The sequence below is a fragment of the Peromyscus leucopus genome, chromosome 15 (assembly GCF_004664715.2).
Source record: "Peromyscus leucopus breed LL Stock chromosome 15, UCI_PerLeu_2.1, whole genome shotgun sequence".
NCBI lineage: Eukaryota > Metazoa > Chordata > Mammalia > Rodentia > Cricetidae > Peromyscus > Peromyscus leucopus.
The window spans coordinates 6,841,900-6,857,819 of record NC_051076.1 but is presented as its reverse complement, the minus strand read 5'-3'; the positions used below and the strand labels follow the sequence as shown (position 1 = coordinate 6,857,819).

Below are 15,920 nucleotides of genomic sequence, written 5' to 3'. Positions count from 1 at the left end.
TTTACAATCTCTTTCAACTGTGGCTGTGGGCAGCATATGAAATCATCTCTGGAATCTTTATGTGAACATGGGGGGACAAAGCCAAGACCTCAAGCACCTGGTGGATGGGAGCACATGTCTTTGATATGTACTAGTCGGGATTGTGGAAGGCCTGAGCCCAAGAAAAGCTTCCCAGCTGATTCTGCCTTGTACCCACACCTTTATAGATGGCAACCTCAAGGAAGCAAAAGTTAGAGAAATCAGAGAAATGGGTATAAATGGAACATTTCTATATCCTTGAAATGCTTTCCTGGCTTAGCAGAGAAGGCAGTGAGCTATGCAATCAAGCAAGCCTCTTTACTAATAGTGCCCTTGGTTGTGTAGATGCTTGCCGTACGTACACTCGGGCACACATGTATACGTTTCCTCATGTATGTATGCATGTGTGTACAGAAGCACAAGGCTGACATCAGGAGTCTTCCTCAGTCATTATCTAACTTAATCTTTGAGGCAGGGTCTCTTCCATTGAACCCAGAACTCTCTCATTAGACTAGTCTAAGTAGCCAGGTTGCTCTGGGAATCCTATCTCTGCCTTCCTAGAGCTCGATTACTAGCAGGCTGCCACACCCAGCTGGCATTTGCCAACAACCCAGCAATTGTGTGGGTTTTAGGGATCTGAACTCTGTTCCTGATGCTTGAAGCACCTAATTCATTTAACCTACTGCGTCCTCGTTCCAGCCAGTTTTTAAAAGTTGAGTCTATCCCCCAGCATTCTTTAGTAACCCCTATACTAGTATGCATTCAAATATTGCTCCACATAAAAGAAAGTTTTTTGTTGGTTTTTTTTTTTTTTTTTTTTTGCTTGTTTGTCCTCCCTCTTCCCCCCGAGACAGGGTTTCTCCATGTAGTTTTGGTGCCTGTCCTGGATCTCGCTCTGTAGACCAGGCTGTCCTCGAACTCACAGAGATCTACCTGGATCTGCCTCCTGAGTGCTGGGACTAAAGGCATGAGCCACCACCGCCCGGCTAAAAAAAGGATCTTCTATATTTTAGACAACAGAATGGCTACCCTAGTCTTGGCATCAGCACTAGTAAAGCATTCAGTTCACTCCAAGTTCAACAGAATGTGTTCAGCCTGCCTTTAACTTTTAACCAATATCTAAAGGGCCAGCTAGTTTTCTAGTATTTCAAGATTTAATGGTTAGTATGTGGCACAGGTCCTCTCAAAAATCCTGTGAGCAGCAATGAGGTGACTGAACAAGCATCGGCAGGGCCTGCACTGAGTCCTTGAGAACTGCCACGACTTTGGCTTCCTAGTGCATCACCAGTGACTCCCTTCCCATCAATGCTGTGAGAAGTAATTTCCACTGCCTAGTTGTGGCTGATTCTGTGAGACTTGGCCTGTGCTTTGTGAACAGTATGAAAGGAAGTCTGACTCTCTTGGGATCAGGAAAAGCACAAAAACAGCCCCAAGAGCATCAGTGTATTAAGATAGGCTCTCAACAAACACGTTGACCAGACATGTGATCTCTTTAAGAATATGGTCATAAGCTTATTTTTTTTCTTAAGAAAAAAATGAGTGTGTGTGTGTGTGTAGGAAATATGCACACCAAGGAACATATGATGGCTGGAGGACAGTTTGTGGGAAGTGGTTCTCTTTTCACCAGGTGGGTTGGAGGTGAGGGACCCCATGGTGGGTGAGAAAGAGACATGCCATGCAGACACGGTGGGAGGTGGTCATGGCGGGTGGGAGCTGCAGGGAAAGGCAGGCCATGCAGGCAGCACTCACATGGAAAGATTTATTAGGAAGGGAAAGGAAGAAAGTGGGCAGGGGCTGAGGAGAGAAGAGAGAGAAGGGGAAAAAGAAGAGAGGATGTGCAGAAAGACCTCGTGGGAAGAGAGGAAAGAAGGGAGAGGGGAAGAGAGAGATGGGGGAGGGGTTTTCTCTTAAAGGAGACTTTATGTCTGCTTATTGGCCTAGTCCCCAAGGAGTAGATCTGAATGCTAACAGATAGGGATTCAGGTCATCAGGCTCAGTGAGCCATCTCACTGACCCCATAGACCAATTTTGAGCGTACGTATGAGGAGTATTAAAGATTAAAGACAGACAGACACACACACCCCAGAGTAAATATGCCTACTATCCACAATGTATTCAAAAGTCTAAGCACAGTTCTGATAAGGGATAGGGTACAGGTTGTGGGCTGACCTCTTTTTCAACACAAAGGCAGCTACAGTTTGTCATCAATAATATGTGTAGCCCACAATAAGAGACATTTCAAGAGACTAATTATTAAACACCACAAAAACCTTGAAATAGCCAAAAGAAACAGGGAGGTGGTGGCGTGCACCTCCCACACAACTGGGAGGCAGATGCAAGCGGCTCTGAGTTCCAGGCCAGTCTGGTCTAAAGGGTGAGATCCAGGCCAGACAGCCAGGGCTACACAGAGAAATCCTGCCTTGAAAAACAAAACAAAAAGCCAAAGGAACTAGTATCAACATAGCCACACTGCTTGGAATATATCCAAATGGAAAAGTTTGGGATCAAAGTACTTATTTTGACAAAGAACTACTTTACCCGTGCTCCTTTACCAAGCGCTGCAGACACTGTTCTACTGCTGTGAAGAGACACTTTGGCCAAGGCAACTCTTGTAAAAGAAAGCTCTTAACTGGGGGCTTGTTTACAGTTTCAGAGGCTTGGTCCTTTATCATCATGGCAGGGCGCACAAGAGCATGGAGCTGGAGCAGTAGCTGAGAGCAGAGAGCTACTGATCCACAGGCCCGGGTAGGGCGAATGGAGGAGGGGAGAGGGAGACTGGGCCTGGCACAGGCTCTTGAAACCTCAAAGCCCACCCCTAGTAACACACTTCCTCCAGAAAGGCCACACCCCCTAATCCTTTCGAACAGTGCCACTCCCTGGTGAGCAAGCATTCAAACATCAGACTATGGGGGCCGTTCTTAATTCAAAACAGCACACTAAGTAACCGAAGTCATCTAAATATCCAAGGTCTGAGGAAACCGTTTATTAGAACCTCTTTCAGTTTGAATTAGATTATACTTTGTAAACAAACACATTTTACTCCACAAGCAAGCAAAAAGGACTCCAGATTATTACTCCTTTTTGTGTGGATTGCGTCTAGGTCAGTGTAAAAAGCTTGGGAAAGAACATCAGACAAGATAAAAAGGCTTATTATTTAGTGACTCCAAGTCTGATACTAAAACAGGCAGGGATAACTCCTGCCTTGTTACACAGCACCTTTGATACTCATCTGTGGTACTAGACTCCCAAGCAGACAGAGCCCGCAGTTTCTGACAGCACTTCCCCCAGCTTCCCTCACAGTGCTGCCAGATGTGGACATGAATCGCGTGCTTCACTGAATACCACCACTGGCTTTCAAAGCAAGAGATATCAACATTATTGGCAGGCATGCATCATTAAAAATACCCCCTACTGCCTAAGACTCACCAAGCAAACATCACTGCAGATTCCTCAACACTCAGCTAAAGCTGCGATGTGTGTGGTTTTTGACTAATCTGACTTCCTTTAATTTTTTTCTTGAATAAAATCAGAGAAAAATCAATGCTTATTCAGTCCTGCTTAACTTATGACCTCAAAGCAATTAAAGTTTCGTCCTCTCCATCCCCCAACAGGGTTTCTGTGTAATAGCCCTGGTTGCCCTTGAACTCAGAGATCCATCCACCTGACTGCCTCTAGTGCTGGGATTAAAGGTGTGCGACACCACCACCCGGCAATCACAATAGAAATAAAGTTTAACCAGCCCCCAGGGATTTGAAAAAACCTTTTCCTAACTGTAAGGGGGCACCTACCCTGACCAAAAAGTTTCTTTCTGAGAGCCTCCAAAGGAGGCTATAACGATGCTCATTTCATGAGGACCGACAGGTAGCATTGAAGGGAGAGAAGGGCTAAAGCACTTCACATACTATTTAGAGTCAGCTGACACACCCTCTGCACTAGCCATTCAGGTCAAGTGCTGGGTTTTGCTTACCAATATACTAGAGAGCTAGAGCCTTTTGTACAAATAAACTAAGCGGTGTTTTTCCAGGTTCTGGATTTTCAGTTCACAGCTAACATCTTTTATAAAAATACCAGTAAGAAATTACTTTATCTCAAAAATCTGATGACATTAAAAGAAGTCACAAACCCCAGAGAACTGAGAACTACACCTAAATGTAAGCCCTAGTTTCAGTGTATAATTACTGACTTTATAAGGCATCTCTCTCAACAAAGTGCTCAACAGCCCCCTACCGCACCCTAAGAGCGATGCTGGTTTGTGATAGAAGTCTGGTAAACAAAACAAACAAAATCCATGGGACCTCCACAGCTTTCTGTTGTTTCCTCCCTTAGTTGACATTAATCACTGCATTTAAAATAGGCATGACCTCAGCTCAAGATGCTGTATTTTAACATGGAAACAATAAGAAAGCACTTATGTGAATATCACATTTTACAGTTTGAAAAATACACACACAGAAGTATAGTGAACAGATGATATATTTCACATAAGACCATGCTCGCTTAAGTCATCTTCTTTAGAGGATGTCTTCAGACTTGCCTTCACAGACGGGCCCTGTCCTGGACACACTCCACCATACAGAAGTTTCAGGATAACAAGAGGCGTGCCTTGCTTTCTGCCTCCATGAGCTGGATGTCATTACCACAGACTGCTAGAAAAGGCTACAGATGACAAACCATCACATGAAATGGAAACAGCATTCACCCCAGGAAGCTGTGTCTACACTAGACAGTGTGACCTGACTAGGTCTGCTAAATTTTCCAAAATGAAAAGATGACCATTTTCTTAAAGACCAGAATTATAAAGTCACTTTTCACCCCCATCTTTGTAGACCCAAGTTCAGTGAACTTTCAGATTAGAATCTATAATTCAGTCGAGTGTTCAGGACTACAGAAGTCATCTTGGGACTTTCTACGAAAGTATGTACAGATCTTCCTCATGGAGCTGGGAGTAATGGTGACCTAGAAGAAAATGGAGAGTTAGAGACTTCCCAAGTTAAAGTTGTAAATTATCTCAGCAAGTGTCTAGGTTATAGCTGCCATTCTCCTGAGCAAATCAGACCCCTCAACTGATAAACCAGCTGTCACTTCTACATTGTTTTCCAATAAAGGAACACTTTTCTGATAAAGAAACATTAGTTGTATATGGTGGCACACTCCCATAATCTCAGCACCTGGAAGACTAAGGCAGGATTCAAAGCCAGTCTGGAATACACAGTGAGAACCTGCAAGTCAATAAAATATAAAAACAAACAAAACAACCCAAAACTTAATAAAAAAAAAAAAAAGATTAACACACCATTCTTAGAGCTTTGAGATTTACGTTACTGGTGAAAATGCTTCTCACCTCACCCCTGGTCATGGGGGTTGGGGAAGAACCAGAGGAGAGGGACACTGATGACAATGTTTTGGCTAGGAGCAGAGTTCTCCTACTTTTCAGGGAAGAAAACGGTTGTTTTAGCTTGTATAGCAAGGAGCTTTTATATATTCCTCGATTCCTTTCCTAGAAGCATAGCCTGGGCTAAGGACATTAAATGGAGCAGGGCACTCACCTCACTAGTACTGGCCTAAGGATATCTAACTTCTGCTCCTAATTATGGATTATGTTCCTGTCATCTTCCTCAATTCAGAGTGAGTTTTATTTATTTATTCTGAGTCATAATGGAGCTGAAAGCCCCTCCCCATAACTGCACACTGAATAACAGCAGCACTCTACCCCTCTGTTGGTGTCCATGGTTCACTCAATGCTCAGTTACCTCCACCACTCTAAGTCACACACTCTGCAAGGCTCACTTATTTCTCCCACAACATCTCATTTAAATGTCATGTCAGTCAATGAAAAGTGAATCTTAAAAAGATAAGTAACATTACACTGAATTGCTGAATTTAGGTTAAAAGAGCAAACACAAGTATTCAGAATAATGATGTATGTAAGATAATCACAAACTTGGGAAAAAGCCATAAAAAACAAACCAAGGAATCTGTAATTTAATTACTTTAAAATACCTAAGTTTCATTTTGATCATAAATGCAATTACAAGCTGAAAATCTACTTATGGATATTGGCAAGTTTCCCAAGAATAACAAACTTAAAAAAAAAAAAAAAAAAAAAAAGATGCCATACTGTCTCCCAGGAGAGATATTTTTGAACTGACACCCTAGATGGTGAGAGAAGACTTTCCTGAATCAAGCAGTAAGACTGAGGAGTATGAGCAGATGAAAGGTTTAATGGAGTAACAGGGCTGTCAAATAATTAACAAACTTAATCTGAGTCCCAGACAAACTTGAGAACTGCATTTGGTCCCCTTCAAATAGGACATACATCCTCCCACGCTGAAGGCTTACCGGTCCTGGTGACGTCTTTCCACTCTGTCTCCTGGAACTGGGTGTCTGGGATGATGGACTTCGTGGAGATGAATTCTCAGCCTTCCGTTTGGCTGCCATGGCCAACAACCAGTTCTTATTCTCTGGGGAGCTATTCTCTTTGCCCACCATTTCAGACCCTTCTCCACAAGGTCTCAAAGGAAGAGGCAGTGTTCCACAGCCTTCTGAAGCATAAGGACTGACTGGAGAAGGAGGCTCTGAGATGCCTGTACCAGCACCTTCAATCTGGCTTGATTTGGGAGGACCTGCAGAGTCCTTGCTAAGGGCTTCCTGGTTGTTGGAAAGGCAGCACAGATCCAAATGAAGACTCTCCACTTGGCCGTCAAGCTCAGTGACACAGTTGCAACTCTTCACACACTTTTGTTTCACACTCTCCAGACAGCTTGAGTCTAGACGCCTCTTCACTCTATTTCTAGATTCAGAGCAAGCATCTGCTTGTGATGACTTCTGGCTCACAGGAATGAGAGCTTTTCTTGGAGTTGAGATCTTTGTCTCAGAAGCAGGTGGAGTGACGGGTGGTGATGAGGAAGGTGTTCGGGTCACCCAGTTTCTAAGAGACATTTTGAAAGATGAGAGTGGCTTGGGGGACACAGATGAGATGGAGCCTCTTCTGCCGACTGGAGACCGGGTTTTGGCAGGAGTGGTTTTGACTAAGAACGTGGGGGTATTTGAAGGAAGAGGGAGGTCTCCAGCACAGTTTGGAGTACAAGCTGCTGACAACGGAGAGGAAATGGACGGACCGCTCTTGGCTCTGGGGGCTTTGGCAGGAGTACTCTGGCTACTTGATATCATTACTGAAAATGAAGAGGAACATGAAAATCAGAAAATGATGTAAGTCCTTGAATGCTCCCCAAGGAAAATCATATCCAACATCATCTAAGGGTTTATTTGCCCGTAAGTAAGCACCTAAAATCATTCCATTTCTACCATACCCTCCTAGTATTTTTCCTACCCCCTCTTTAACTGCCTGCTCCCTAAACACCCAAGTAAAACAGATACTTGCAAACCTAGGAAAGAAAACCTTTAAAGCACCAGCAGACCACTTCAAACAGCTTCTGTGTGTGCAAGTGACACATAGCACACCTCTACCTTGCTATATAAAATGAGATCAGAAGGCACATAGTGTTTCTGTACTTTTTACTATATGAATTTAAGGATAAATGTGATGTTCTGGCACATGTATACACTATAGAATGACTAGATAGATCTATGACATAATCCATCACCTCATAATATGAAGAGCATTTAAAAATCTATACTATTTGTGGTGACCATACTGTATGTTTATCCAGAGCCTTTTTCATGCTCATGTATGTGTACACACAAAATTTTTCATTCTTCAAATAACATCTGACTAGCCCTTCTCACAAGCCCCTGGCAATCACCATCCTATTGTGTGCATTGTTTCCTCAGATAGTATCTTACATGTAGATCAGGCTGGCCTCAAACTGAGATATCCACTTGCCTCTGCCTCCCAAGTGGCGGGATTAAAGGTACACACTACCATACTCAGTTCTCTAAAATTGATGTGTAAGGGTGTTTTTCTTACATGTATGTTTGTGAACCCCAAGCATGCTTGGTAGCTGTGGAGGCTAGAAAAGGGTGTCAGATCCGCTGGAACTGAAGTTATAGATGGTTGTTAGCTACCATGTGGGTACTGGAATTCAAACCCAGGTCCTCTGGTCGAGTAGCCAGTGCTCTTAACCACTAGGCAATCTCTCCGGCCCTGTTATTGTTGTTTTAGGTTCTCTGAGTTGGACAAACGGCTCAGTGGTTAGGAGTATTTGTTGTTCTTGCAGAGGACCCGAGTCTGTTTCCAAGTATCCATGTTGAACCCATGCCTGGCAGCTTACTACAGTCTGTAACTCCTATTCCAGGGATCTGACACCTTCTTCTGGCCTGCACAATCACACACATGTGGCATATACTCATGCAGACACATAGAAAAACATAAATTTTAAAAACAAAACAAACACAAGCTTCACATCTTTATGACAGAAGTATTAGGGGAAAAAAAAAAAAAAAAAAGACAGGGTCTCACATCTCTCAGGATGGCTCTGAACTCTTGATTCTCCTGCCTCTGCCTAACTCCAGTTTCTTTAAATTCAGTGTTTTTGGATTCGACATAGAAGAAATATTCAGCATACTTCCTTTTTGTGCTTGATTTCTCTTTTTTTCCAAGACAGGGTTTCTCTGTATATCAGCTCTGGTTGGCCTCAAACTCAGAGATCCACCTGCCTCTGCCTCCCAAGTGCTGGGATTAAAGGTGTGGGACACCACCTCCTGGCTGTGCTTGGCTCTAATGGCATAACTTATTTTTTTAAAATAAAGGCTCAAGAGTCCAAGTATGATGGAATATACCTGGTCTCCCAGCACTTGTAGGCCGAGGCAGGAGGATCATGAGTTAAAGACCATCAAGGCTACACAGTAAAACCCTGAATCAAAAAAATCTGATCCCTCCCTCCAATCTAGAATTCCTCACCAAGCAGTATTCTACTGCTATATACAAGTTTCTCCATATTAGTGGTTACTCTTATGCCAATTCTGTACTTGGACATTACACAATGACTGTAAGCGCAGATGCCTCGTCCATACACTGACCATCTCCTTTAGTTATACACCCAAAAGCAGGATCGCTGGATCATACGGGAGTTCTATTTTTAATTTTCTGAAAAACTGCTGTACCATTTTCCTAAAACAGTGGAAATAATTTCAGACTGACCTCAAACTAGAGACTTTCTCAGCCTTCTGGGATGACAGGTGTCTAACACCATGCCATTTTGATACTCATCATTCTAAGAAGGGAAGTGACTGACATTGTGGTTTGAATATATCTCCTTCGGTTTATTGGTGGAATTAATATTTTTCTTTTTTTTTTTTTTTTTTTTTTTTGGTTTTTTGAGACAGGGTTTCTCTGTGTAGCTTTGCACCTTTCCTGGAACTCACTTGGTAGCCCAGGAATTAATATTTTTCTACACATCTTTTGAAAGGTCTTTCGACAAATGTTTATCAACAGCTTTTGGCTCATTAAAAATTTTCTAATCTTCTAGCTGGGCGGTGGTGGCTCCTGCCTTTAATCCCCAGCACTCTGGAGAGGCAGGCAGATCTTTGTGAATTTGAGGCCAGCCTGGTCTACAGAGGGTGTTCCAGGACAGCCAGGGCTACACAGAGAAACTCTGTCTCAAACAAAAACAAAAACAAAAACACCCAAAACAACAACAAAAAATTCTAACCTTCTAAACATATTAACATGAGATCCTGTCTCAAAAGGAAAAAAGAAGAAAAAGGAAGAAATACAAGCCGCCTCTTACTGTATCACCAGCACATTAACAGACCCCATGGACATTTCTGGCAGGACACTAAGGAGCAGAGGCAATGTAACATTTAACGTGTGCCCCAGTGACTGCAACAGGAATGCAGGTCACTAACTATTTCAGTCCTAAGGGACAATGCCTTTCCTGTAAACACTCCCGACTAATCTGAAGGTAAAGAAGCCCTCACAGGGTTCTCAAACAGAAACACACAGACCTAAAACTTGGCACAACCACTCAGTATGTGACTTGGGCATAACCATCTCCAACTCATCCTTTCGTATCTGTGAAGTGAAAAATTTTATCCCTACAAGAAGTGATCCTATTGAGGTTATCAGGCCTCAATGGCTTTCCAGTTTAATTTACGAATGGCCACTAATTTCTACAAGTCAAAGAACATTCAGAATCCAACTCCTGCTCTGTGTGAAGCCAATCAAGCCTGTGGACATGTCTCCTCTGTGTCCTCATTCCACACACACCAAGTATTTCCTGAAAATTCTTACAAATTTTATGCTTCTGCTCTCTCAAATTCTAACAGCCAATACTGTATTTATTTTTTCACTTATCTTTTGAGCTTTCCAAACTAAATAACAAGAAAGAACCACTGATAGAGTCTGGGTCAGTCTTTTTTGTTGTTGTTTCTGAGGAGAGAGGGTTTCTCTGTGCAGCTTTGGAGTCTGTCTTTGAACTCACTCTGTAGACCAGGCTGGCCTCAAACTCACAGTGGTCTGCCTGCCTGCCTCTGCCTCTCAAGTGCTGGGATTAAAGGTTTGTGCCACCACAGCCTGGCGGGTCAAACAGTCTTAATTACTGAATTGCATCTACACAAGTGAATTTAATGGACTGACAGAAAAATGTCATCTAAGCTGGAAAGATGGCTCAGGGTTTGGAGCACTGGCTGCTTTTGTAGAGGACTTGGGTTCAGTTCTGAGCCTCCACACAGCATCTCACAATTGCCTGGAACTCCCAGAACGCCCCCCTTCTGGCCTCTTCAGGCACTGCATGAATGTAGCACACATATATACAGGCAAAAATACTCATTTAAAACAAAAATCTTAAAAATAAAAAAAGGAAATGCAATCTCTCTCTAAGCAAGAATAGTTTGCAATCTTAGTTTATTATCTTCTTCACTACTTTAGCAGTCTTGCCTTGAAACAGTTTTTCTTAACTAAAAATAACTTTAAATGTTTAATGCATGCATGCAAGAGCGCATGCACACAAGTCACAGGGCACCTTGTGGGAACTGGTCTCTCCTACCACGTGCACAAACTCGGGTTGTCAGGCTTGATGGCAGGCATCTTTACCCACCAAGGCATCTCAACAGCTCAAGAGAGAAATTTTTTAAAAATTTTATTTATTTGTATTTTATGTATATTGGTGTTTTCCCTGCATGTATGCCTGTGTGAGAGTGTTGAATCCCCTGGAACAGGAGTTATAGACAGTTGTGAACTGCCATGTGGGTGCTGGGAATTGAACCTGGGCCCATCTGGAAGAGCAGCCAGTGCTCCTAACCGCTGAGCCATCTCCCCAGCCCCGTCAGGAGAGGAACTGTATAAATACCCCTCCTTCAACTTTTTCCCTTAAGCAAGTGCTTAGACTTTGCTAAAGTGAGTTTGTCCTTCCGGTAAAGCCACAGCTGGAAACTTCACTGTCATAATGTGCTCTGACAAACAAGGACTCTGGTCATAGCATCACACATCTGCTCCAGAGCTTCAATACAGTCATGGCAGGAAGAAAGAAGCTGTCACTGGCTGTACTGCTCAGTTCAGGTCGTCACTTCCTCCATTTAAACAGCCACGTGTGTATTTGCATAGGACGTCCTTAAACAGTGCATGTCTAGTAACATACCAAGTCACAGTGAGGGTTTGAGGTAAAGGATAGACAGAGGTAAAGAATAGTTATCTAAGTTTCTGATACTTGCAAGCCACATGCTGCAAGTGTCTACTTAAGGCTAGGAGAATCCTAATACTGGAAAGCTGGGGAGGGACTGGAAGATGGCTGAGTGGTTAAGAAAGCTGTTTACTTTTTTTCTTCAGGCTGTTATGGTACTGGGGTCAAAGGACAGAGTTTGTGAACATTAAAGGTTACCAAAACTGGGCAAACTACTTCTTTATTTTAAGTAGTAACTAATTACAAACTACGAAATCCTACAGAAAAGAATCCTAACAGTGTAAAGGAAAAAGAGCCCTCTTCAACATTCTCATTTCACGTGTATTGTGCATGCCACAATTTCCCATGTGTTTATTATTAGCACACGCAAAGATATATGTGTTGTAGCTTAAACCCAACCAAGCAGGAATGCGTCTCGCTGTCTACACACCCATGTTCTGCACCTTGTTCTTCTTTCTCTCTGTAACTGTTTTCAGGACTCAGGTGCACTATCTTCTGTCACTTGGGAAGGTCCGCCTCTGACAACCATGTATGAAGTCTGATCACTTGGGGACTGAACTGTTGCCCCACAGCCTTTTCTCTCTCCCAGAGCTTTGTGTAAACTGGATAAACTAGACAAGGACTGTCAATCATGGAGCTACATCCCTGTCCTGAAAACAACCCCTCACTGGCTTCTTGCAGGTAGTTCTCTTGAGGAATTCTAGGTGCACTACTCTTCACCCTATAGCTTCTTTCTCTTCAAAGGTTAGCCATTCGGTCACCACCTTTTCAGTCTTCCACACACTACTTTAGGGTCCTGCAACAGGGGACAACTCACTGCTTTTCTCAACAGGCTGTGCACTATTATACCTCTGTCTCAGTTCATGTGTATTTTTGGCCCCTTCTTTGCTAGTCAAAAATCCCCATGTTTCAAGCATCCGGTAACCGCATATTCATACTCTTCTCCTAACACAGCTACCCTGTCACAGAAGACATGGGTTCCCAGAGCCTTTCACTAGTATAGCCAGGAGAAATGTTTACAGTAGTTACTATATAGTGAGGTAAACTCCAGCAAGTTGTTTGTTCTACAAGCTCCAAACTGCCAAAGCCAAAGGTTAGCTCATACATCTTTTTTTTTAAATCCTCTGGTCAAAGTCACACCTGTCATTTTCTTTGCTGACCCTGCTTCCAGGCCTAACACTGCTGGGTCTCCTGCTCAGGCAGTGTCTGTTCAAAGTCTGTGGTACCACCTCCTCCCCGAAAGAAACAATGATGGTGTCCAGTAACTCAGACCTTTGCTCTATTTGCCTTTCTATCTACAGCTGTTTTTACCTATATCATAATTCACTCCAAATTTATCACCCCCATCCTAAATCTCAGAATTAAACACCTAATTGCCTCTGTGACACCTCCCTTTGGATGTAAGATAATGTCATGTTCCATCAAAATCAAACTGTAGCAATTCCTATCTCAGTTAAGACAACTCCATCCTGTAGCCTCAAGTAAAAACCCAGAAATCACCCTTAAAAATTCCCCCTTATAGCATACATGTGATCTTTCGGCATATTCTGTGGACTTTCTTATAAATATACCCAGAATTTAAACAATTTTTAAACTTTGTTAAATATATTCTTTTTTGCTTTATTTTTTGTTTTCTTGAGACACGGTCAGGTTAGCCTCAAACTCCTACTTTTCCTGACTGTTGGGATCACAGGCATGTGCCACTACACAGGCTTTGATGGCTTCTGTCACGTATGAACTTCATTTTCTACTCCTTTCCTGCTGTCTCTCACAGGCCTCAGTGCTAGCGCTGGCCTTCTGGAGGCAGAGAAAATATGCCAGGTGCACTCCTGCTGTAGTACCTTAGCCTTGCCATGCTGTCTGCCTGGAGCAGTCTTCCAAATACCCACATGGCTCACCAATTACTTCCCTTCCCTCTCTATCATAGAAACATGACAGCACATTTCCAGTCTTCTCTTCTGCTACCATAAGCCCCTCCTGTTACTTGATGTATTTTACTTCTTTAGCTTATTTATTGACACTCATGAGTAAGAGGTTGATATCTGAGACAAGTCTTCTGCATTGCTAAACAAAACTAAGAAGAGCACACAGCACATGACAGTCCATGATATTTGATGACTAAATTCATTACTGTACTGGAGTCCTTTCATACATGGCTAACAAAGTAGTGTTTGGTTAGAGGGCAATTCTCTTTAAGAAATGCCAAGATGATGCTTTTCTTTAAAAATATTACAACACAAGGGCAAATCTAGCCTCCCATATACACAGTAGGACTCAACTAACAAAACCAAGAAAACCTTGGAAAATGCATGTTATCCTTACCTAGGCCAGCTTTCGCCTCTTTTTTCTTCTGAGAGGTCCAACCCACTATGAAATGTTTATCGCCTCCTGGTTTCTCCTCTAGACCTCTATTCAAGCGCCAGATTTTTAGTGTATTATCATCAGAGCAGGTAGCAATCTAAGAACCAGGAAAAGAATGAAGTTTCAAAGAGTCACAACAAAATCAAAAGGAATTGTGCCCTAAGGGCTCATGAATTATTTTGTCTGCTATAACACAACACAGATTATATCTGCAAGATCATCTACTTTCATTCCTTGTTTTAGAGAATCATTCTAGCTTTACCATGATGCAAACTTCATTTTCTTTTTTAAAATACATTTTCTACTGAGAAACTTATTACCAGTAATTCATTTTTTTTTAAAAATTATCTTAATGTGTGTTTTGCCTACACACATGTGTGTGCCAGCAGAGAACAGAAAAGAGCATCATATCCTCTGAGAATGAAGGTGGTGTTGTGTGCAGGGCACTGAATCTGGGTCCTCTGAGAGAAGAGCAAAGGGCTCTCTCCGGGACACTATCAATAACCTACAGCTTTACAATCACAGACCCATTTCCCTTTGGTCTCTGAAGAAGCCAGGCAACTCATGTGTTTACACTTTTTATTTAACTATATGTAATTAAGCTTCCCTTTTATTCTCTTTCTGTGAAATGATCAATTAGTACATATCATTACTATTCAATTTTTATAATTTTCTTCTAAATTCTGCAAGCTTTTTCTTATTGCTAAAGCAATGAGAACATTCCCAGATCAGACTTAGCCTGTGACTTCAGCAGGCCATGACAAGTACAATAAACCCATTTCTTAAGAGATGCTTTTTCAGATAGGTAAAGGAGTAATCCATGAAAACAAAAGTTCACTAGGCTGCAAGAAGTTAAAAATAACCTTTGCCCCTTTAAAAATATCCGACCATTCCTGATCTTGGTCCCAAGCCTTTTATGGCAGAGAAAGCCCAGCTTGAAGAGCAGGAGGCAAATGGCCACTGATGCCAGAGCTGTTCCCCAGCATTTGTTTATATAATTTCTCTATTTCAGTCACTAAACAGAAAGGAAAAAGAACACATGTTCTTTTAAGTCGTGGCCCCCAAGAGACTGGCAACATTTTCCTTCCCTTACTGGGAGGCCAAAAGAAGACACACACACTTCACTTCTCAGCGAGAACTATGGCCCCACAAGTGCTGCAGTGACAGCACTCACACTTCTAGGCATCTACTCTACACATGGCCCTCCTCCTCCTCCTTCTTCTTCTTCATATCAGGGTCTCTCTCTAACAGTCCTGACTGTCCTGAAACTCACTCTGGAGACCAGGCTGGCCTTGACTCAGAGGTCTGCCTGCCTCTGCCTCCAGAGTGCTGGGATTAAAGGTGTGTGTCACCACCATCTGGCTTCCTTTATGTTCTTTATCTTATTTAAAAACCCTTGAAAGCTGGGCACAGTGATAAGCACCTGCAACCCCAGCACCTGGGAGACTAGGGCAGGGCAGGAAGACAGAGAGTTCAAAGCTCTGAGCTGCATGTTCTCTCAAACACAAACAAAAATCCATAAAAGTAAAAACAAAAAACACCCCCCCAAACCTGAACAAACAGAATGCAATGGTGTATCTGATAACCTGTGTAAAAAGCAGGCATTCCAATAGAAATTACATGGAGTTTCAGAAAGAATGTCACTAGGATGTAATTATAGACAACTACAGTAATGAGTTTAAGAAAGGTCTGTATGAGCAAGTAACAATGCTTTTTTTTTAGTACATGAAAGTGTCATAATAAAACCTATTCTTATGCACACTTATAAAAAAGAGCTTTCATGAAGCTAACCAAAGAAATGTAATAGGGATACATATAAACAAACCCTATGAGAAATTTAGAGCAGTTCTAAAATGCCGTAAGTACGCCAATGCACTAGATAGTTTTTGGAAGATCAGAAAACAGCTAAAGTCAAGAACAAGACAAGCAACAAAACTTCCTACATACAAACATAGCTTCTAT

General features: G+C 42.4%; 1 protein-coding gene across 3 annotated transcripts in view; it reads right to left on the bottom strand.

The window, feature by feature from the left end:
- Positions 1-2,979: 2,979 nt before the first annotated feature.
- Dtl (denticleless E3 ubiquitin protein ligase homolog) overlaps positions 2,980-15,920 on the bottom strand; it is a 41,960-nt gene continuing 29,019 nt past the window's right edge. For all 3 annotated transcript variants that reach the window (XM_037211127.1, XM_028882855.2, XM_037211126.1), the window contains exons 13-15: positions 13,920-14,055; positions 6,358-7,190; positions 2,980-4,974 (exon numbers count right to left, since the gene is read on the bottom strand). In XM_037211127.1, the coding sequence (XP_037067022.1) occupies positions 4,876-4,974; positions 6,358-7,190; positions 13,920-14,055 (1,068 nt within the window). In that variant the 3' untranslated portion in view covers positions 2,980-4,875. The remainder of the gene's footprint in view (positions 4,975-6,357; positions 7,191-13,919; positions 14,056-15,920) is intronic.